The following is a 22,662-nucleotide window of genomic DNA, read 5'->3' as shown; positions in this document are numbered from 1 at the left end:
GCCGCCGGGCGCTGAGATGGCGGCGCGGCTCTCGCGAGAGCGCACGGGGGGCGGGCGCGGGGCGGGCGCTCTCGCGAGAGGAGGCGGCGGCGGGAGACACGTGGGGGCGCCGCCGGCCCCGCTGCCGCCGCCGCCATGGAGGAGCCGCTGCCGCCGCCGCCGCTGCCCCAGGCGGCCCCGCCGCCCGCCCCGCCCGACACCGCGGCTCCCGCGGCCTCCGTGGCCTCCGTGGCCTCCGTGGATGGGGAGCCCGCGGCCGAGGCCGCCCCCGAGTGGAACATCCCGCCGAACGCGCCCGCGTGCATGGAGCGGCACCTGGAGCGCGCGCACTACCGCGCAGGTAGCGGGCGGGGGGCGCGGGGTGCCCGCGGTGCCCGGGACCCTCGGGCGCTCCCCGGGCGCTCCCCGCGCCGCTCCCCGCGCCTCCCCTCGTGTCTCTCCCGCAGACGGGGCCCTGCTGCTGGGCGCCTCCGGGCTGAACGGGCGCTGCTGGACCGGCTCGCTGTGGGTGTTCGCGGAGCCCCGGCGCGCCCCCAGCGAGGGCTTCTGCACCGCCGGCGTGCAGACCGAGGCGGGGGTCGCCGACCTGTGCTGGGTGGCTGACAGGGGCATCCTGGTGGCCTCCGACTCCGGTAAGCAATCCTCCGCCGAGGTGGGTGGCGGTGGCGTCCCCTCTGCTGAGCTGGGTGTCCCCCCCCGTTCCCCTCCTCTGAGGTGCGTGACCCCCTCCCCATCTCATAGGTGGGTGTCCCTTTCACTGAGGGGGGTGTCCCTTTCACTAAGGTAGGTGTCCCTTTCACTGAGGGGGGTGTCCCTTTCACTAAGGTAGGTGTCCCTTTCACTGAGGTGGGCGTCCCTTTCACTGAGGGGGGTGTCCCTTTCACTAAGGTAGGTGTTCCTTTCACTGAGGGGGGTGTCCCCCTGCATCCGCCAGGTGCTGTGGAGCTGTGGGAGCTGGAGGAGAACGAGAGTCTCATCGTGAACAAGTTCTGTAAATACGAGCACGATGACATCGTGACATCGGTGTCCGTCCTGGCCGGCAGCACCCAGGCTGTCAGCGGGGGCAGGGATTTCTGGTGAGTGTCCCCAGCCTGGCAGCCGTGTGCCCGGGCTGTGCTGGGAGCTCACTGCTCGCTCTTGTCCACAGCGTGAAGGTCTGGGACATCCCGGAGCAAACGGTGCTGCACTCCTACAGAGGTGAGTTCTGACCCACCCCCCTCTCTCCTTTTTATAGGCCCCTTTATATCCCACTTTGATCCTTTCCCCCCAACCCCTTGTCTGGCTCCCTCAAGCTCAGGGTTGTCACAAGGACTTGTGGCCGTGGTTGGATTGGGCAGCTCATCACTTTGGTAGGAAGCAGTTGGTGGCTGCTGAGCAGAAGTTATCCTGCGTCTGGGCATAAACCGTTCTTTGTCCAACTGCTGTGCCTCTGGAGGTCCTTGGGAGTATGTGGGAAAGTTGGATCCAGTCTTTGAGGCTCTTTATCCTTTTGTGCTTTTGGTAGCTCACTCCGCTGCAGTGACATGTGTGGCTTCCTGTCCTGGTAAGGACACTGTGTTCCTGTCCTGTGCTGAGGTAAAGCTCACTCTATTGTCTAAACCTACCCCATAGAAATGAGATTTAACTTTAGGTATTGACAGTTTAATGCACTTAGAAACCACCTCTTGTGTTGCAATCTGCCTACCTTTATTATTGCAGTGTTGCAGTCTGATAAATTTATAATGAGTTTACCAAGCTGATTCCTACAGGTTTGTATCAAATTTTGGGAGCTCCTAGTTCTGTCCTGGGGATGACTGAAGGCTGCACTTACTGACAGCACCATTTTAACCCAGAGGAAGAGGCAGGGTCATTTTGCCTGTGAGTCAGCAGTGAATCTGAATTTATGCCACAAAGAAATTGTAAAATTCTTCTCATTCCTTTTGGATTTATAGGACAACAGAACTTTACTCTGGGACACCAGATGCCCCAAACCAGCTACCCGAATTGGTATGTCTCTGTGTGTAGTCACTGCTTCTTCATGAGTTTGTGTTGGAAGAAATAAATTATTTTATGTCTGATTTCTAAGTCTTAACTCTAAATCCAGTGATGTGCCTGTTAAAACCTAAGGAGGTCTAACACTGTCACAGACAATAAGCTTAAAACACTTGTCGTGATGCGGTAGCAGTGCTAAATGAGTTAGAGCAGGAATATCTTTGTGCTGCCTCCTTCCACACTCACCCCAGTTTCTTCCCTCGCAGTTTGCAGTGCCTGTAATTACCTCCCTACCTCAGTCATGTGGCATCCACAGAAAAGTGACATCTTTGTCTTGGGTAAGAATCTTGACTCTCACCAGGCAAATCAAGGTCATTATTTTCACAGAACAGATTTTGCTGGTAACTTCACTCCCCCTCTGTCCCAGGTGATGAAAGCGGAACAGTTGCACTGGTGGACACAAAGAATCCTGACTCTGCCCTCAGCGCCGCTGTGCACGCCCGAGGCATCACGGGCTTTGCTTTCTCTGCACACAGGTACCGAGTGCTACTGGCACAGAACGTGGGGCTGCACCCCCTTAACAGCCGTAGGTATTTCTGAGTAAAACCTATGAGTGCCCGTTTTGGTCATCTTATCAAGGAGATTGTAGCAAAGAACAGAGTAAACCAAACGTTGTCTCACTTCTGACTCCGTGAATGTCCATGACAAGAATTCTGCAGTTCCAGAATTACTCACCCACACGCTGTGGGGATTTTTCCAATTACAATCACCTCTGGTTAAAGAAGGATCACTTGCTTTCAGACTCTAATAGAATATTCCCGCTCAGTGTGCTGGCACCCTGCCAAATGCTGATGAAAACATTTTTGTAAGATTTTCTGTGAGTTAATTCGCTGTACCTGGGTCAGGATCACTAAGACTCCTGCTTTTCACAAATTTATCCCTAAAATTTCTTGTATTTGATTGTTCTAACTATGCTCTCATCTCTCTCTAGTTCGCCCTTACTGGCTTCAATCAGTGAAGACTGTTCAGTTGCTGTTCTTGACTCAGACCTCTCAGAGGTGTAAGTACAGACAGAATGTACTCACTGCTGTTGTCTTCTTGAATTAATTACTAATACACAGAAACCCAGACTTGGGGTTTGGGGTGGAAGGGACCTCAAAGATCATTCATTCCACCCCCTGCCATGGGCAGGGACACGCTCCACTGTCCCAGGCTGCTCCAAGCCCTGTCCAGCCTGGCCTTGGACACTTCCAAGGGTGGGGCAGCCACAGCTGCTCTGGGCAACCTGGAGATGAAAATATTCCTAAGCAGAGGAGCATCATCCTAACAAACCAGCAGTTAGGGATTGCACAAGCCCACATACTCCCAGTGCTTGATGGCTAATGGAGTGCTGGTGTTTTCCAGGTTCAGAAACCGTTCTCATCGAGACTTTGTAAAAGGCTTGTCCTGGTCTCCTTCAGATGATGCCTTGCTCACTACAGTTGGATGGGATCATCAGGTTTTACATCACACTGTCCCCATACCAGCTGGGGAAGCTTCTGGAATCAACTGTGTAAAAGAATAGTTTTATAAACTCATGGTCCAAGTTCCTTCCTGGCATCACTTTGATTCTGCTGAAGTCGCAGGTGTGTGAACTGGAGTGGGGATGGTCTGTTGTCTGCCTTGAAGCTTGTGGCTAAGAAGGTTCCTGTAGTAATTTTGATTTAGGCATAAGTTAGTTACAAACCAAGCTTTACCCTTTCCTCAGGAGTGGCTTCTCCTGTAATAAAAGACTTTGGTTTTACTCAGAAAAAAATTGACTTCAGGCACAGAGGAGACTTGGAGAGACAGGGAATTAGGTGTAATGAAAATAGAAATAAAGTCAAAAATACTTGATTCCTTCCTCAGTTCTCCAGACTACCCATGGAATTAATAGAACCTTTTGGGGGAGGTTAGCAACACACCTCTTGTTGGGTAAAAGTGAGAGCCTCACCCGTGAGCCAAGTTCTTTGCTCTGTAAATCAGGTGGAATGAAAAGACCTGTTGGGATTCAAGGACTGGAAGGGTTCCAGTGCTGTCTTTGATGCAGCACATGGTTGAGAGCGTTGGGCCTCAGTACCAGTGTGGAGCCTCTGGTGAGCACTGGTTGTGCACTGGTCTAAAACACCAGTGTTTGGAGTCAGGATGTAAAATGAGGATCCCAGCTGGAGCCCTGTGAGTAAACATCTTTGGGGTGGTGCTGGAATCCTGGGATGGCCAGCATGTGCTTGGCCTCAGGGCCAGTTGAGGGGACTGTCAGAGGCTGGAAGCCAGGAGGGAGCGGGTGCTGTGCTCTTTGACACCACGTTTCATCTCCTCTGTGCTGAAGGCAACTTACTCAAGGATAAGACCTGTGAATGAAAGGTTTATTTGAGGGAAAAACTGGACTAAGGACTTCAGTTGTCATGTGCTTGCTCCTGTACCAGACTCTGCTTAGTGATAAACCAGATCCATGCACTTGTGACAAGTGACCTCTTGTGCTGGTGACTGAGGGGACAGGACATTCCCCTACTCCCCAAAACAGACTCCACAGAGCCCTGAGAGGTGTTTTTGTCAAATACCACATACATTTCTAACTCAGCTGTTTCCCTGGAACATATTTACCCGGAAAAAGTCATTGCTCTGCATGCATTGCTGCTGCTCTAGATATGGCTTGGTCTGGCCTAGTATTTCCTAGACAGAATTAAGCAAGTCCTGACTGATGAAACAAAAATGATGTTGAAATGAATGTTACTCTGATTCTTTAGCATGATAGCAGCACTTAAATGTACACTGCTTCCAGTTCTTATCTCTGCATACACATAGGTTTAGTTGTGCAAAGCCCACAATTAATTTTTAGGCAGACTAAGCTTTCCCAGGCTCTGTACTTTTCTCATTTACTCTTTGTAAACCTCACTTGCTGCTTTTTAAATTCCCGTGTCATACAGGTGTTGACAGAGCAACTTCCTGTTCTAGAGCAGTGTATGGCCAGAAACAGTAAATGATTATAAAAACTGACACATTTCTTCAGAAATACCCCTTGAACCACAAAGTTCCCTATTAGGGACCTCTGATGCTGTACTGAAACAGGTCTTGTGCTGGTTCTGAAAAACTTGTCTTGGAAGATGGTTTTCATTTGTAACTGGGTTTAAGTTTCACTGGGCCACTTCTGTAGCACTGAAGAGCCAGCTGAGATCATCCACACAGTTGAAGTTGTGATTTCAGTCCCTGATATTAAAACTGTTCTTAAATAAATGTTCACCGTGTTCCTGTTCAATGCCAGGGTGCTACAGTTCTTCAGCACTAGTGCAAGGCAGGCTCTGGGTCCTGCTGCTTTTCAGGAAGTTTTTCTTTCCAAGGGTCTGAACATGGGTTTCCATCATGCACAGCTAAAAAGAGAAGTTCAAGTGTCAGACATTAAACCATGTTAAGTTCTCATATTGCCACACCTGAGCAAAGCACAACAGCACATGGCAAAAGACTCGTGGAGGATGGTGAAGCCCGTAGGGACAGCAGGTCACTGGTGCTATATTAACTCTGCTTTTACAATCAAAGACTAAAAACCCCTCAACGCTTCAGCATCTGACAGATGTTTGTTGTGCCACAGGATGGCAGCAGCTGCCCTTGACAAGGGCAAGGCAGCACCGCCCCAACTCTGCACATTGCCTTTAAGAGTATCTGCTTTTGGGGTTTCCAGCGCTTGCACTTGGGGTTCTTTCACTCTTGTCAGGGAAGCACAGAAGAGCAGCAGTTCAGGAGTCACTCCTGGGATGCAGCTTGGCTCAGAGTTGTTGTACCAGTGCAGGCAATGCTGCAGTAGTCACACGGACACGTGGGCAGCGTGGCACAAACACCAGCAATCCCACATCAATCCTTGCTGGCTTTGCAGCTCTCTGCCAAGGAATGGAGGGAATGCTGTGGGGTTTGTGGCTTGCCCAGCTGTCCCTGCACCACACGCCTTTCAGGTTTGGGGACATCCACTGCAGCTCCAGCAAAAGCTTCAAGGCATACATTGCACCCTTTCCCTCCCTCACACAGAGCCTGCTTCTGTAGCCAGAGCTGGATGAAGGAGATGAGAATGCAAATCAGTTTAATTTTGAGTGGAGAGAAGCCACTGCAGCCAAGCCTTTTATGTTGCTGCTTGTGTTGCTCACACTGCGCTTGCAGTTTTGGGCACAACATTCGAGTTGGGACTTGCATCAAGGATGAGAGTTTCGTCCCTAATGAACGGCTCCAACCCAAGAACTATTTATAGAAGCTGCACCAGCTCCTCTGCCAGCCTGCCCAACCAGCTGGGTGTGAGTGACAGAGCTCTTGGGGCTCAGCTGCCCCTTCATGCCTTGACTGGGCTTCTAAAGACACTGAAACGGCCACGGGCTTTGGATCAACTGCTCAGAGAAATTGGACCAAGCCTGGGTAAGCTGAAATTCAAACCCTTGCTGAGCTACATTTTCCCATCCTTCCAAGGACATGCTAACTTCTCAATCCTCCAGCAGACAGACCGCATAAGCAACACTAGAAAAGAAGTCAGACCACACATGTAATAAAACAATACATCCAGAAATGTTTAATGCAAGAAGGTTGGTGTTCAATGGCACTCATAAATAAGAGACTTTGTTCAATACTTTACAGCTCATGCTCTGTTACACTCTCCTAGCAGGAACTTGTGAGGAAGAGGCAGCTAAGTTGTATCACGACTTGAATGACCACACTGCAGCACAGAGGGTGAAGTGAATAATTCCACGCTCAGGATTCAGGATTGCTGTCAGCACTGGGCTGAGGCAGGTTGCTTTGCACCATGAATCCCCCTTAGTTTTGTTTCTTCTTAACTCTGTTGCTAAATGTCTATAGTGAAAGCTGGGAGGAACAGAAACAGGAATCCAAGGACAGTTTATCCACATACCTGACAGAGTATGTCTGCCCCAGGAAGAGGGAGCTCTTCCCCATCCCTGCAGTCCTCATTTCATGAGAGATTGAACTCTGTCCCCCAGTGCTTTGGCTGCCAACAATTTGACAGTGGTTCCTTTGTCACAATGGCCCCAGAATCAATGTCGAGTTGTTACTGAAATACCAGAATTTGCTGAATGCATTCAAGAGAAGCAGGGATAGTCCCAAGTGTTTAAAGAATAGAAGGGTTCCACTACTGAAAACCTGCATGCTAACCAGTTCTACAATTGGGAGCAGAGTCCAGCCTGATTTAGTGACAGCTCAGTCCCCTGTGCAGCCCCACAATGGTGTTCTTGAATGAAGAATGGCTATTTTATAAAGCTGACTTATATTATCATGCTTCTAATACTAAATTAAAACAAATTTATCTGCTAGAAATGAGACACTCCATGGTGTCTAAGACTATATTTCGACTACACATGAACTGTGTGTCTGGGTGAAGTAGCAAATGTGATATTCAAAGCTAGTGCCACCATGGGAGCGTCACATTTTTCTCTAAAAAGAAAAAAACTTGTGTTGGGGAGATTCCAATTCTTGAGGTGGAAAATTGCACACACACACCCCCTGCCCTCCCCAGTTCTGGGCAAAGTCAATATCAAAAGCTGAAATCGCCCACCCAGCCTTAAAATTGTTTTTGAGAGCTCATTTACAATTATAGCTTACTATTTTGAAAAAAAAAGTATCCGGAAGAAAAAAACATTAAGTTGCAGTATTATCAAAGTGACTTCTTTGCTTTCAAGTTAAACTGGTGAAACTTCATCCAATACTAAAACATGACCCTGAAACCCCTCAAAGGGGATCACAGATTTACTTCCACAGATGAATAAGAATCCTCAAGATGCTCCTTGCATGGAGAAAGTTCTGTATTTCGGGGCAGGTGGTATTCCATGTTACTTGGCACACTTAAATATCCTTACAGTTACTCCTTAGTCACTTTTCTCCATGAGTATTTTTTTAAAACCAACACCCAGATATTTAAAGTCTATGATTTCAATATTGGCTGGGGTGAGCAATGGAAATCTTCCAAGTCACTGCAACTTACTGGCATAAAAATGCCCTTTGAATTAGCTATTAGACTGATTATTTTATTTGCATTTTCATTTTATTCACAGCAAAGTAAAGTTCAGAATACTTTAAAGCTGCTGCAATATCTGAACAGGCTGTTAAATTATTAGGTGAAGCTGGAAATAAAACATAGAATGTCAATGACGATACAAATATCAAGATAACTTTTGGGAATTCCACCATGAAGGAAAATTTTTCCCTGATTTTGAGCTGAACTGTAGAGCAAGATCTGCTTGCAGGCCACGTACAGGTGTGTGCAAGGCAGGGTAAGCTGGAGTGGAACCAGTGGTATTTATAGCATTGAAAATAGAAAGTGCTTTCCATAAAAATAGACTAATGTCTCAAAGTGCTTTTAGTTTGTCAGTGACTAGAAAATATTCTCTACACGTTTTTACAGTTATCTTACAGTGATTTTCAGCCAGTTTACCTACGAGGAAGATTCTCTATTTCTAGTTTCAGAACGTTGGCTATTCACAGCTCAGGTCAGCTGTCGTGAGACCCCATGGCTCACTCTGAAGGCTAAAACCCTCTTTAAGGCTACTCACACCTCCCACCCCTGCACAGCCACCACCAGCTCTCAGAGGCACCAGCGGGAAGCAGGGACAGGTTTGCACACCCAGCAAAAAGCTGGAAAAGCACTGAGGGAAACACCGGGAGCCAGCTCCCTTCGGGGCATCACTGCAGACACCCCACACACCACGAGGATAAATAGAGTCACACTGGAATTTAGCTTCTCGGTCCCCAAAGCAGAGAGATGGAAGCCAAGTCTCAGTAGAACAGTTCATAAGGACACTGGGGGGGAGGTTACATGGGTGTGAAGTGGCAAGAGACCCCTTGGGGAGAGCACCAGCAGCACAGCACCGTGGCGAGTCGCTGGCACCCACCAGCCAAAGGAAAAGAAGGATTGCTCCATGTCCTATGTCTCCAAAGTGCTTTACAGCCATCCAGCCAGGCCTCACAGCCTCCTTCCATGAGGAATAATTACCATCAGAAACATTTACAGTGACCAAAAGGCACAGCAAAGCAAGGCCCCTGCTCCCGAAACTGCTCCTGGAGAAGGGGTCAGAGCCTGGCTTGGCAGGACAGGCCCTGACTGCCCGGGGCTGGGTTTAAGGCATAATTGATTTGCTCCAGACTCCTGAAGGACAGAAAGGGTCAGGATCCAGGCATCCTAAACTCTCCTCCTATCCCACTGGCCTCACATTCCTATTTTAATCCCTGACATTTAGCTATACACTGCTTTGGTTCCATTGTGCACATCTCCAAGTTGGTTTCTCCCTGCTCCCAAACATGCTGGAGTTAACCCAATTAAAAAAAACAAACTGAAATCCATCTTTCCAGTGGTGATACTCTTTAAAGAGAGCTTAGGATGCTCTTTGGCTTTCCTAGACTGCAATTCTGAAAATAATCCAGGAGGGAAAATGGGAAAAAGAGAAAGCACGTTAGCTCATGTAACAAGGCAGCAGCCTGCCCTCCACAGTAACTACTCTCCATGACAGTCTTTTTTGAGAAAAGTCCAAGTCTTGGGCTTGCTCCCCACCTTCCTCATCAGCAGTTTCAAGCAGTGCATTTTCAGGCTGGGTTGGGACCGTCCCTGGTGCCCATGGAGAAGGAAAAGACCAAGCCAGGCGTGTTCTCGCCCTTTCCCAGCCGGACGCCAGCAGGGCAGCCCCGAGGTCCGGCCTACCGGTGGCTCTGGTAGGCGTAGGAGATGGGCTGGCGAGTGCCGGGCCTGACCGTGAAGGTGTTGGTGGGTCCCCCGTACTGCGAGGTGCCGTGGGCAGGCCTGGAGGGGAAACAGAGGGGAAGTCACCGAAAGCCCAGGCAGACCTTGGTGTTTAGTCAGCCTTGCAATGATGTATTTTACTGCTTCATGTCTCCACTCAGTGAGGTGGGAGGGGAGGGAGATGGGCACCAGGGTCACAGCTGGCACCAGGGAGGAGCCACGGAACAGTCACTGCCCTTGGACCAGGACAGCAGGAGGAGCTGGGAGTGAGCACGAGCGACATCACTGGAGCCCTGGTGCTGCTCTGGGGCCGGTAGGGACACCGAGGACAGGAAGGGGTGGGCTTAGGGGGACACGTACCTGCTGGCTGTCAGCACACTGGCAGGAGAGAAGTCCCCGTTCTGCCCCTTGTACTTGGCGTCAGCCCCGGTGCTGCCGTACGCCGTGGGCTTCCCAGCAGCGTCCGCGGATGCCCGCCTGCCCTGGGCGCTCGAGGGGCCGTTCCTGTGGGCAGAGCCCAGGCGGCTCTGAGCCCCGGCTGTGGAGCTGAACCCCCCGGGGCTGTAGGAGGAGAGGGCGGAGGAGAGGGTGCCTGAGGCCCGGGGGGCTGCGGCTGCCCGGGGGTAGGAGCTGTCGGGCTCCGACATGTACAGGCGCTTCTTGATCAGCGGGCGTGGGTTGGGGCCGTGGCTGGGGAAACTCGTGGAGCTGCTGTAATCCAGGCACTGGGGCGTGAAGTCGCCGTTCCTCCAGCTCTTCTCCAAGGGCGGTGGAGCTGCTGGCTCCTGGCTGCCCCCGCAGCTGCGGCTGTAGCCAGACCACCTGAAATAGCGCGGCTCACCTGAGCCCCGGCTGCTGTCAGGGACACTGGGGCACTTGCGGTTCTCCTCCCGACTTGGGAGGGGACCCTCATCCACCTCGTTGCTGAATTCGGGAGGTGGGGGGATAATCCCATAGTCCAGTGCCGTGTCCCCGTTCTCCTCCTCCTTGGGCACTCTGTGGCAGGCTGGGCTGGGCTGGCTCGGCTGCCCCGAGTCCAGCAGGCCCCGGAGCAGGCTGGAGGCAGCGGCTCGCCGGGGCCCGGAGGGCTGTGCCTCGCCCACTGCCCGCACGTCCCGGCCCTGCTCCGAGGAGCTGGAGAAAGAGGGGGCTTTGCTCCAACCGGACCCCGCTGGACTGGCCGCAGAGGGCCGAGGCACCACGGTGAAGGAGTAGGGCTTGGACTCGTGGCGGAAGAAGCTGGTGGAGGTGGTGTCCGACGAGGCACTGCTGAGTCTCAGAGGTGGCTTCGCCCTCAGCGCGGCGGCCCCGTCCCCGCCCTGGCGGCCCCGCTGGGCGCGCTGCCGGGCTGCCAGCAGCAGGGCCATGGGTGAGCCCCGCTCCACGCGCTCCCCCGTCACGGGGTGGATCAGCACCTCCTCCTGCCCTGCTCCCGAGGTGTCCGGGGGGCTCCTGGCTGAGCTCCCAGGGCAGGGGGTTTCAGCTGAGCCCAGGGCATGGGGCAGCTCGGCTGAGCTGGCCCCAGCCCGGTGCACTTTGTACTGGAAAACAGCTGAGCTGGGCTGTGGTGCCGGGCTCTGTGCAGGGGACACAGGGGGTGATGGGGGGGTGGGAGCAGGGGGCTCCTCTGCTGGTCCCTGAGGTGGGTCTGGAGGGCTCACGCTGCTATTGAGGGACCCAGGAGCAGGGCTCACGTTCTCTGTGGCCTTGCCAGCAGCAGGAGCAGGATGGTCCTTGTGATCTGTCTCATCCTTCTCCACAGCAGCCACCCGCATTGGGAGTGGGCTGGGGACGGGTTTTGGCACTACTGAGTCACTCGTGCCAGGGGGGCTCTTCCTCAGGTCAGGGGGGCTCTTCCTCACTTCCGGGGTGCTGATGCCATTCTCCACACCCTGCTTCTGACTGCTGAGCCCTGGGGCAGGTTTCCCCTCTTTCTTCAGGGACAGCATAGCCTCCAGCTCGTTCCTGATCATCATCACGCTGCGGGGCTGTGGGGCAGAGTTGCTCTCTGGGCTGGTGATCGCCGTGCTGAGAGAGCCCCCGCTGGTGCTGGGGGGGCTGCTGGGCGCCTCCTTCTTCTCGCTCTCCCCTCCCTTGGATAACTCCGTGTCCTTCCTGGCGAGCTGGGGCTCGCTGAGCCCTGGCTCACGGCTGCCAGCACGGCCGGTACTGCTGTCCACGGGCTGGGGAGCACCCAGCTTCTCCAGCGGCCTCTCCTCCCGGCGCGGGGAGCGCAGCAGGGCCGAGAGCTCATCCCGCAGCCTGTTCAGGTTGTTGGCATCCTTCCAGTCATCCTCGCAGGTTGGGTAGTCCGGAGGAGGGAGATCCAGGTCGTTCGCAGTGAGAGGTTCAGATTTTGGAGGGGAGTCTCTCCCAGCTGTTTTCAGCTGGGGAATCTTCTCCCCCTCTGAGCCCGGCAGCAGGGACCGGTGGCCGGTGGCATTTGCCCCTTGGCTGAGCCCTGGGCCCGGCTTGGGGCTCAGTGGAGGGGGTACAGGTGGCTTCCCAACGCCCTGTCTGAGCCCAGAATTTCTCTGCTCGGCTTCTCCCAGCCGCGCCTTGGCCGCGGGTCTGATGGTGAAGCAGGGTGGGAGGGGAGGCCGGGCGTCCGGCTGCCTCGGGACGGGCTCCTGCCGGCCGGGCTGGCCCTCCTGCACCGGGATGGACGAGGAGCGCGCCGGGGCTGGCGGCGGCACCTTGAACGACCTGGGGAAGGTGAGGTGGGGCTCGGGCTTGGGCTGCAGGCTCTCCTTGGGGCTGGGGGCTGCGGGCGCCCCGGCCTCGGCAGGGCAGAGCGGCCCCTCGGCATCCGCCTGCCTCGTGTTCAGCACCGTCTCTGACTTCCACTTGGAGATGCTGGGGGCGAAGGGTGCGGGGTCCCGGGCACCCGGCGGGGCTGGTGGGATGAAGTCTGGAGGAGCCGGAGTGCTGGGGGAGGACAGGGCAGAGGTGGGAGGCGGCGGGGCTGCCACGGCAGGAGGTGGTGGCACAATCTCAGGTGGCGGTGGCGGTGGCAGCATTTCGGGGGGTGGAGGGACCGGCGAGGCTGGAGGGGGTGGCACAGGCACCGGTGCTGCTGGAGGGGGTGGTGGGGGCACCGATGGCGGTGGGGGGATGTCTTCATCCTCGTCATCCCCGTCGAGGGCCTGCGGGCGCAGGTCCCCCACCGAGCTGTAAATCCGATAATTGCCATTGACCTGGGAGCCAGAGCCTGGAAAGCAGCGAGAGCACAGCCGTGTGAGCACCTCCCCATCAGCACTGAGCCAGCCCGACCTGTGCCAGTGGCCCTCCCAGGGAGCCAGCCCCTTGCTGGGCTTGTCTAAAACTTCCTGAACTCAAACAGCCACTCAGCCTCACCCCTCAGGAATTAATTAATTTTCAATTACTTCAAAAAATAATTAATAGCAGACTATTTTAGCATGAAAATATATGAGCAGACTGTCTGCTCCAGCGCTCGGTACACACACACTTCCTGCCCCGAGGGCACGGTGAGCACTTTGTGCTGGCCAGGACTCCACAGAGAAGATCCCTTACCAAGAGCTGCCTTTTCCTCAAAGTCTTCTGGCACCGACGGCGTTGGCACAGCCACCCCATGGGATTCTTGGGCGTTCTGCAAGAGTTGAGAAAACAGAGCTGTCAGTTTTACGCCCAGGGATCAGAGAGAAGGGCTGACAAGCAGCCAGTAATTTGTCCACACAAACTGGAGCCTGATGGGATCCAGGGCAGTTTCTGCGATATGGAGGTCCCTGTGGAAGCTGCTGTTGACAGGGTTTGAGGGGATGAGTGATCAAGGCTGCACAGGCCATGGACACAATTCCCCCGTGGTCAGGTGCGCGGGCTGGAGAGGAGCTCAGCGATTTCACGTCTCCCCTCGGGGCTCCCCTGCCCACCAGCAGCAGCACCGGCTCCTCACCATCCATGTACCAGCAAACTGAGCAGCTCCCCTAGGTTTGGAGGGTATTTTTCTGCAGCAAACGCTGCCACAGTCACGTACACACCGCGCTGAGGCCACAGACAGACCTCCAGCCTTTTGGGAAACTGGCACCAGCATATCTGAACACTGGGGAAAACTGCTCCTTGTGTGGCTTGTGCTTCGCTCTCAATTACTCCTTCACATTCAAGCTGAGAACTCAGCAGTGCCTTTAGCAGGTACAGGACCAGCAATTTAGCAGCCTACACATCTGGGAGGACGCCTAAAGCGAGGGCACTGCGGGTACTTAGAGCCACCCAGCGTGAGCCATCCGGGCAGGCTGACTCAGCCCGAGCGCCGAAGGGCGCTGCCAGCAGCGCGGAGCCTCTCCTGGCCCCGGGGCTCCGGGCTGGGCTGGCTCTGCGGGGGCTCGGGGACGCGCTCCGGCACCCACGGAACGCACGGCGCTGCCGAGCCGGGCACGGACGGCGGTGGCCAGCACGGCCCGGCTGTGCCAGGGCCCGGGGACAGCCGGGGGCACCACGAGTGTGTCGGAAAGACACCAAGCTCCGAGGGAGCGTCCAACGAGGGACACGGCGCGGGCAGTGGTCACGGACACGCTGCCCCATCCCCAGGCTCCACATCCACCCCGCGGCTTTCCTGCTCACCCCAGGCAGCTGTTTGCGCTGTTAACAGCCCTTGACAAAGGAAATGTTATCCTGCCATCAGCCTGCGCCTCTCCCCAAGCCATTTCCTGCACACAAAAGCCTGGATAATGATTGAGCCCCTGCCCTTTGCCTTTCACTGCCATTATCACCATTTTTACATCAGATTGCGACGGGATTCCAAAGTTTCCTGGATCAAAGGTCAGGTTGGATTTGTTCATCCAGCCCCATCCAGGCACATTACGGTTACACAGTGCCCTGTCTGGGGAGCTCAGGAGCTGCTGGGGCAGAGCTGATTCAACAGCAGCACCTGGGCTCCTGTAGAAGAGCCCTGGAATGCCCCAGCTTTGGCCAAAATAATAGGAAAATACACATATTTCACTTGCTACGTCCATCACCCTGCAGATGACCAAAGATCTCTACAACCACAAAGAAATGAGCCAGTTACTGGTGAGCCAGGAGTGAGTGGGAATTCACATTCCTGGGATTGCACAAAGGATCAGACAACCCGGTGCTGATGGAGAAGCCAAGGTCTGCAAAGGCATGAGCGCAGATCCTTAACTTCCGCTGAAAGCCAGAGGGAAGACAAAGGCCAAGAGAGGCACTTCAAGAGCTGATAGTTAAATTGTCCAGAGCAATGACATTCCAAAACCACAAAGAGAAAAACCCCAGCAGTTCCCATTCGCTATGGAAATCGATTGCTGCTGGTTTCCAGAGCACCCAGAGGGTACCTGCCCATTTACAGGGAAACAAAGATGTCTGAGCTCTGCATTACAAGCAGCATATGCATCACCTGCTTGGACAGGGGTGGAAATGGACTGGCAGTCAGAAGAGAGCTATGCAAAGCTGGAGGACACAGTCTGCACTTCATAAAGGAGCAGTAATTTTGGACGTGTCATTTCAAACTGGGCAAGCCTGTTCATCACCAAAACCTTCTGTGGTAGTTGCTAATGCTCAGCAGCTCTCAAAAACCACCCATCCCCACGTCATGAGCTGTCTTCTAAAATGGAAAGCATCCCCAGCACGCTGCCAGTCTGCGGAGATGACTGGCAAGATTGTTCCCGGGATTTGCTCGGGGTGTGGCCAGCCCAGAAAACCTGCAGCTGATTCAGAGCAGGCTCAGGGTGCCGTGCCAGGAACCTGCATTTCCAGTTTGTGGTACCTGAATCAGATTTGTGCCTGCTGAGGATCCCATGGGGGGAAGCTTTCACTGTAACCACCAGGAATCACTTTTCATCCCTGGAACAGTCAGACGTCCCCAGTGCAGGGAGCCTGCCTGCCCTCATGGTCCCCAGATCCCCGGGCTCTCAGGAGCCCCCTCTTCCCACCCATTAAATGACCAAGATTTGAGGCTGCCCGTTACAAAAGCCACCCCAAAATACAACTGCTGAGCACCCCGGGGGCTCGGAGAGGCCAAGGATCTCTCTGAATATGAAGAGCTGTCCCTAAACTTGTTTTTGAGCTAGGGCAGTTTGGTGGTTTGCTGAAGGCATTTATTCCCCTGGGATGCCAAAGCCCTGCCTGCAGCTGCAGTGCTGGGGAAGCCAGGTGGGCAGGGGGACGTGGGGGGACCCCTCTCCTGAAATCCCTGCTGCGATTCCGTGTGGGACAGCCCAGGGCCATGGGGGAAAGGAAGCTGCTCCGTGTGGGAAGAGCTGCCAGGTGCAGAGGCACAGGAGCTGCGGGGAAGGGCGTGTGCATCCTCCTGACTCACTCGGAGCTGCTCCCCGTGGGTGGAGGGAAAGGGTTAAGGCAGGAGCTGCAGAACAGCCCCGTGCAGGTGTGTACCCGGTGCAGGTATGTACGTGGCAGCAGAAGAGTCTGTGCCAGATCAAATCATGATCAAACCTCACCAAAATAGTGCAAACATCCAACACAGACCGATCCTTCAAAATGCTGCCTTTTCCTACTATTCCTTCGGTTAAAGCCCAGGTTTGTGAGGGACCCTCACAAGGGAAAAGGAGCCCCAGGGCCAGCTGTGCCTCTGCAGGCAGCAGCAGAGCACCAGGCCTTGGGTGACAGCCCTTAGGATTTGTTAATTCCTCTACCACACACACTTCCATTAGCAGAGGTCACCTCCTTGTCAAGACCAAAGGATTTCAGCGTTTTACTGTCTTCACTGACCTCCTGACCTGCAGGTATCACTTCAATTTAGCTGCTGACATCGCCGGAGCCTCTCTGAGCACCCTGCTCGATTCTGTGAATCCTGTGCCTCACTGTGCTCTTTAGGGGATAAGACCTCTGGAAAATGCTGCATGGAAATGCAGGGTGGAAATGCTGCTGGCTAGGAAAATCCTAGCCAGCCACAAGCAAGTGTGGCTTCTGGAGTTAAAGCCACCTCCAGGCCCTCTGCTCTGGCTATGGTGGCCCTTGCTGCTCCAGGCCCTGCTCCCAGCTGCTGCTGGAGCACTGGCAGCTCTGCTGGGAAAGAATCATCCCCTGCACACCCACAGCATCACCTCCTGCTTCCCCTGCTGCAGCAGCACTCGGTTCAGCACTGCTGGCTCCAGCAACTGCCTGATCCCGGGATAGATCCTGCCAGCAGTGGGGAGATAAACTGCAGTGCAAGCCTGATCTATCATTTCCATGCTCAGCAATTATTCTTTAATTGAAAATGCAAGCCTGACGGTGCTCACGCCTCTCCCCCGAGTGCCTCGTCCATGTCCCACACCAGCCCTGAACTCAGATCACCTCCTAATCCCTCGTACCCAGTGTTATTACAGAGTGGTTTTGCTTTTCATTTCTTCTCTCCCTCGGGTAGGGGCTGAGAGCAGCAGCCAGCCCGGCTGGTTCTGGGCACCAGTTCCACCCCAGCAGTGACTTGGGCACTCACCAGGGGCAGGAACGTCAGCAGCGGCCGGACCCTTGGACGGGGCTTAAGCGTTGCTGTGCCAGAGTCTGTCACTGTCCCAAAGCGATTGTCACCGTAATACACCTCGATCACATCACCTGAGGGGAGAGCAGACTGTTAACAGCAGCACTGAGCTTGGGCAGTGGGCAAACACCACCGGACGCTGCGGAATTCTAAAAAGATGTGGAGAATTTGCTGCATCAGCTGCCAGGAATGGGCAAAACCCATCAGATTCTGAGGAAAACCTGGGTGTCTTGGAGGTGAGTGGAAGACAGGGAGAGAAAGGTCCTGTGTGTGCAGGACAGGCACTCACAACCCTGTCACACACCTGCAGAGCACAAAGAGCCTTCCCTGAGCTCCGGGGATGGAACTGAAGCAGCTCAGAAGGATCCAATCCTGATCTGAGCAGCTGGAATTGAGGGGGGAGGCAGCAGCAGAGCTGACCAGGAGGAGGGACAGCTCCTGCCCTTCCTCCCCTGCTGAGCACTCTGTGGGCAGAGCACTGGCATCCAACCCAGAGGTGATTCCAGGTGCTTCACAACACTCCCACACTCCAGCCTGCTTTAGGTGACTTCCCACAAAATACTGCTGTGGATGGAGGGAGACACCAAGGCAGGAAGTCACAGGGTCCTGGTGTGATAAGCAGGAGAAGGCATCAGGAATTCCTGTTTCCCAGCCTTGTGCTTTCACCTTGAACCACACCTCTTAGGCCGTTTTTTTTCTGACAGTGAATAAAGCTCATAAAATTAATTTAATTACATTCTTTGTGTCTGATTAGCAGCATGAATTAACAAGCAGAAATACTAAAGCACGTAAACCCCACCTTGGCTGGAAGGAGATACACAAATAACTCGTAGCCAAGGAGACCGACATTAAAGAAAATCTGAGGGTTTGGGGAAGGAGGGGGAAGCAACAAAATGGCTGTGATTGAAGGGAAAACTGCAGGAGAGTTCCCAACAAGAGATTTCAATAGTGAGGAAGGGAGGAGAGGAAGGAGGAAGAACCAAGCAACCTCCACCCCAAAATGCAGACACCAAGTAAAAAGCTTTCTTCTTTTGCCCCCTTCCCTAAAACGTCCGGGAGCCCAGACCTCAAAGCTGAGCCCCTGCTGAAGTGTGAGGCACAGAAACAGGTCCTGTCCAGTATGGGAAGCTGAGGAGCAGAAGGGTGAGGGTTGTGTAAGCTCTGGGCTGCATTTCCAAGCCTCCCAAACCCAAAGGCAGCGCTCTCCAAAGCGGGTCTGTGCCCGAGGAGCTCCGTGCCCCAGAGTCCCAGATGAAACTGTGCAAGCCACAGCCTCTGCCACAGCCCCAGCCAGTGTCCCACTCCCTCCTGCGGGTCCCTGCTCGCCCTTGGTGTGCCCTTCCCACACTGCCTGACCCCATCACACACTGCCCTGGCACTGGCTGTGGTTATCACCAAGTCTCTCTGCCCTCCTTGGATGGGCAGAAATCAGGAGGAAGCTCCCAAGGAAACAGCTTTACACCAGCTCTAGTGAAAAAAGAGGAGGGCAAATGCCTGTGTGTGCATCCCACAGAAGGAAAGCACTTGCATGAACACCTGGAATGAAGAACGTGACCACACCAGGGGCTGGGCATGAGGCAGCACAGCCTCTGCTGAAGGGTTGGAGGCAGATGAATTCCACACAACCTTGAAACACACCACTGAGTCCAGAAGCATGTCAGCTTTTCCCTTCTCCCACCCAGCACGCCCCAAGTTACCCTGGGACACCCCCAGAAGTATCCACGGTGCTATCACTGCCCTTCCAGGCAATCGCAGCTTCCTCTCCCTGACACCAAACTTCTCCCCACAAGAGATTCTTTACACAAAGGACATTTTCTTCAGCTTTCAAATCACCAATCAACCTGTGCTTCAGTCAGCCTGGTCCTACCAAGATTTTACCACTTCCCTGCCTGGGAGGGGCCCGAGCACACAGGAGGAGCTTCTGGAATCCCAAGGAGGACAGAGGTGCCAGCAAATTGCCTGGAAGTGTTCAAGACCGGGTTGGATGGGACTTGGAGCAACCTGACCTAGTGGAAGATGTCCCTGCCCATGACAGGGAGTGGAATGAGATGAGTTTTAAGGTCCCTTTTCACCCAAACTCTGTGATTCTGTGATGATTAATTCTATGGGTGACCCCGCATTCAGTGAGTAAGGAGCAGGAATTAAGGGCAACAGGAGAGTTTGGACTCAGACCGCCTGAGCAGCAAGAGAGTAGTTCTGAGACTTGAAATGATGAGTTTTATATTTAACAAGTCGCTAGGTAAACCCAGTGAGAAACTGGATTAAAGATCACAAGGACTTTGATCCTAGATTACTAAGCATCGCTACCCTGAATGCTTTAATTAAAGTAAAATGAAGTGCTTGTAGTTGTGTTTTCTTTGCTAGATAAACAGGACTTGCCTGCTGGGAGCCTGTCACCAGCAAGACCTGAGCTCTGCCAGCTTCGTTTCCTGGAAGGAGGGATCAGGAAATGCACCCTTGGAAGCTGCGGGAAGCAGCTGGCTCAGAGGACTGGCCTTGCTTCGGCCACTTTTTGACATTCAGCCTGTCCTGGAGACATTTGTGTTTGCTCAGCCATGGGAAATTAAATAAACAATTTGCCACGCATGTAATGGAACTTCTTCCTCCCCGGGGGTTGCATCACCTGGAGGAGGCACAGCAGGTTTGAGCCGGGGTATCCACAGCTCCCAGGAGGAGGAGGAGGTGGCATCAGTCACTATATTCAGGAATCTCTGAGTCAGGGACATGCAAACCTACACCCATTCCACATTGCTTAACTTGTGTTTACTTTGTATGAGAAACTAAGGTGGGGATCAGCAGGAGCAGCGGACTCCTCCTGGCAGCAGCGCTGGTGTGAAGCTCTGCAGGAAACGTCCCAGAAACAGGGCCAGGGACGGGGCTGCCCCGGGCAGGACCGTGCTGGGTGGGGGCCCAGGTACAACAGAACGGTCCCTTGGGACTGTCCCTTGGGCTGCTGAGCGGGGAGCAGACCCTTCCTCACACCACTCTGAACGCGGTCCCTCAGCCGCGGTCCCTCTGTCACAGCACCCTCCACAAGCCACATTCAGGGCAGAAATGCCAAGAGGATGCTATGGAGTGATCCAACAGCTGTAACTTAGGCTCAGATTTCAGGACTCCTGGCTTTTCCCTTGCAATCTGACCCACACCTGAGCAGAACGCTTTTGTACTGCCATTGCAGAACTGCAGCCACGGAAATCAGGCTTGTAATAAGCAGACACAGCAACTTCTTTTCTTTTTTTTAATCCAAACCACATCAGAGAGAAGCTTGAATCCTCCTCAGATTTACGACAGTTAGAAATCAGCAATTTTCTTCCTAGGTTGCAGAGTTGCATGAAACTGCCTGTCACATTTTCATTTTATCTTGGTTTCAGCAGCTTGGCCTTTGGGGTGTAACCACCTCGCAGTTGCTTTCACAGACAATACTTCACCCTGCACAGCTCAGCAGGCAGCACTTCCATTTTTTTTAATCTTGGAAGAGTTTGTTGGGCTCTTACATCCACCAAACTTCATCCACAAACTGCTATCTTCTATCTACCTGGCTCCATTACTATTAATTTGGCTCCCTCCTACATGAGCCTCCAGGGCACCGTATTGCAATTAAAACCACAAAGAAACACAAATAAATCCCGAGGAATATGCAACCCTCAGCTCCCTCCTCGCTCGCAGCCCTGCGATAAACAGGTTCATGAGTAAATAACTAAAACCTGGGAAGGCGCAGATCAAACATGGCGTGGGAAAGCGCGACGGGAAGCAATAAAACAGATTCACAGCCACTCATCAGCCTCTTTTAGCCAAGTTTAACTTGCCGGGAGCGGCGAGCCGGCCCCAGCCGAGGTGCGGACCGTCCGCGCCCTCTCGGGCACAGGTTCGGGACTTGCGCTGCCGCATCCCGGTCCCACCGGGCGCTCCCGGAGCCTCCGAGCCGGGCGCTGGAGGAGCCCCCGCCGCTCCCCGTCCCCACCCTTCTCCCCCCGCGACCGCCCCGGCCCGACCCCGCACGGCTCGCGGCGGGCGGGGGACACTGACCGGTGCCACCCGCGCTGTCCGAGGTCACCTCCTGCGTGAAGATCCAGGGCGGGTTGGTGGCGAACAGGGACGTGGCGGTGGGGCTGGAGTGGCGCTTCCCGAAGAGGCGGCTGAAGGTGCCCTGCACCGAGTGGTGATGGTGCTTCTTCATCCTGGCCGAGCCGGGCGCTGCCGCCGCGCTCCCGGCCGGGCATCCCCGCGGCACCGCGGGACGGGGCCGAGCGGCTCCGGAGGGGCGGGGACGGTCCCACCCCCGGCCCCGCCCCGCCAGGTGCCCCGGTGTGTGATCGGGGCGGTCACAGCGGCAGCGTTCGGGTGTGAGAGCCACGGAGTGACCTGAGCCGCAGGGGATGCGCGGGGATCGTCCCAGCGCGGCTGCGGCCCTGCACAGACACCCCGAAATCCCACCCTGTGCCTGAGACCTTTGTCCAAGCGCTCCTTGCGCTCTGCAGAGCCTGGTCCAGTGCCCAGCCACCTCTGGGCGAGGAACCTTTCCCTAATATCCACCCCAAACCTCCTGACCCAGCTCCGGCCGTTCCCTCGGTCCGAACCCTCGAGGGGTTTGATCTTTCTCCTTTGTTTCTCTGTCCGTTCACCTTCTGCTGAGTCCCGGCTTCCCCGGCAAGGCCAGAAACACCCGGTGAGACCGGGGTGCTTCGAGGGTCTGAGTGCCTTTGATGCAAAACCCTAAAGCCGTGGGACTTGACCCCAAACCATTTATAGTTTCAGGTACAAAAGCAAATTCCTAGCACGGCTAATGATTTTTTGTGCCATGCAAGTAAAAATTGAGAGTTAATGAGTAACACTGGCTACTAATAAATGTAGGGAATTCTGGAGAACTTTAAACCCCAAATAGTTGTCAAAACATTAACTCTGAAACACAGCTCCCAGCTTCAGGTTAAGGTCTTACATCTCTTTCTCTCTCTACCACATTTTGAGAGTGAAAACAATATAGATTTATTTTTTCAGTGATAAATATCACTTATGTAATTACTTTGAAATGATGCTTTTCTTGTGGAAAGCGTCTTCTTTTTTTGCCTTAAAGTACAAATTAGAGCAACACATTAAATCCCCTTGAGGAATGAAAAATGAGCACTGCTATGATATTCCAAAAGGGAAGTCTAATCGTGGCACAGATTGTGAGGCAGCACTTAAATAAAGTGAATTATGAATGGGAAGTGGGGAAGGAAAACGAGAATTAAAATGTTAAAATTCAATCCCGTGGTTGTGCTAGAGGAGCTGTAATGATTTAAAGCGTTTTCCAGGGGATTTAACCCGGGCCGCAGCTGCGTCCCGCTGGTCGGACGCCTTTCCCTGGCTGCAGTGGGCAGCCCGCTCCCGGCTCCCGAATCCGCTCCCGGAGCAGGGGTGGCTTTGTGCCCTGCACGAGCCCTGCAATTAGTGGGACTCTCCTGACAGTTATCTTAAGTGCTGTTTGTGAGACGGAAACGCCGCTTCGGACTGGCACCCGCCCTGGCAC

The 22,662-nt window shown here is 54.1% G+C and overlaps 2 protein-coding genes across 2 annotated transcripts; one reads left to right on the top strand and one right to left on the bottom strand.

Moving 5' to 3' along the window:
• The first annotated feature begins 113 nt into the window (after window positions 1-113).
• On the top strand, window positions 114-5,223 carry WDR77 (WD repeat domain 77). Its single transcript, XM_068995870.1, has 10 exons — window positions 114-340; window positions 447-632; window positions 935-1,076; window positions 1,148-1,197; window positions 1,505-1,575; window positions 1,932-1,986; window positions 2,238-2,309; window positions 2,399-2,507; window positions 2,963-3,031; window positions 3,376-5,223. Exons 1-10 carry the CDS (start codon window positions 136-138, stop codon window positions 3,533-3,535), a joined length of 1,119 nt encoding a protein of 372 aa, XP_068851971.1. The 5' UTR covers window positions 114-135; the 3' UTR covers window positions 3,536-5,223.
• Window positions 5,224-6,047: 824 nt separating this feature from the next.
• Window positions 6,048-21,395, bottom strand: C26H6orf132 (chromosome 26 C6orf132 homolog). Its single transcript, XM_068995691.1, has 5 exons — window positions 21,183-21,395; window positions 17,115-17,230; window positions 13,241-13,316; window positions 10,067-12,917; window positions 6,048-9,766 (listed from the first exon to the last, which is right to left on the bottom strand). The coding sequence occupies exons 1-5, from the start codon at window positions 21,331-21,333 to the stop codon at window positions 9,664-9,666; spliced, it is 3,297 nt and encodes a 1,098-aa protein (XP_068851792.1). The 5' UTR covers window positions 21,334-21,395; the 3' UTR covers window positions 6,048-9,663.
• Between the last annotated feature and the right edge of the window lie 1,267 nt (window positions 21,396-22,662).

The sequence above is a fragment of the Aphelocoma coerulescens genome, chromosome 26 (assembly GCF_041296385.1).
Source record: "Aphelocoma coerulescens isolate FSJ_1873_10779 chromosome 26, UR_Acoe_1.0, whole genome shotgun sequence".
Taxonomy (NCBI): domain Eukaryota; kingdom Metazoa; phylum Chordata; class Aves; order Passeriformes; family Corvidae; genus Aphelocoma; species Aphelocoma coerulescens.
The sequence above is the reverse complement of the archived record's forward strand: the minus strand, read 5'-3'. Positions and strand labels throughout refer to the sequence as shown.

Coding starts and splice junctions, on each gene's coding strand:
- C26H6orf132 (XM_068995691.1), bottom strand. CDS start 21,333: ATGAAGAAGCACCATCACCACTCGGTGCAGGGCACCTTCAGCCGCCTC. Junction 13,317..17,114: donor TGCTGACGTTCCTGCCCCTG/GTGAGTGCCCAA, acceptor CAACTCTTGCAG/AACGCCCAAGAATCCCATGG. Junction 12,918..13,240: donor TGAGGAAAAGGCAGCTCTTG/GTAAGGGATCTT, acceptor GCTGCTTTCCAG/GCTCTGGCTCCCAGGTCAAT.
- WDR77 (XM_068995870.1), top strand. CDS start 136: ATGGAGGAGCCGCTGCCGCCGCCGCCGCTGCCCCAGGCGGCCCCGCCG. Junction 2,310..2,398: donor AAGTGACATCTTTGTCTTGG/GTAAGAATCTTG, acceptor CCTCTGTCCCAG/GTGATGAAAGCGGAACAGTT. Junction 3,032..3,375: donor GACTCAGACCTCTCAGAGGT/GTAAGTACAGAC, acceptor GGTGTTTTCCAG/GTTCAGAAACCGTTCTCATC.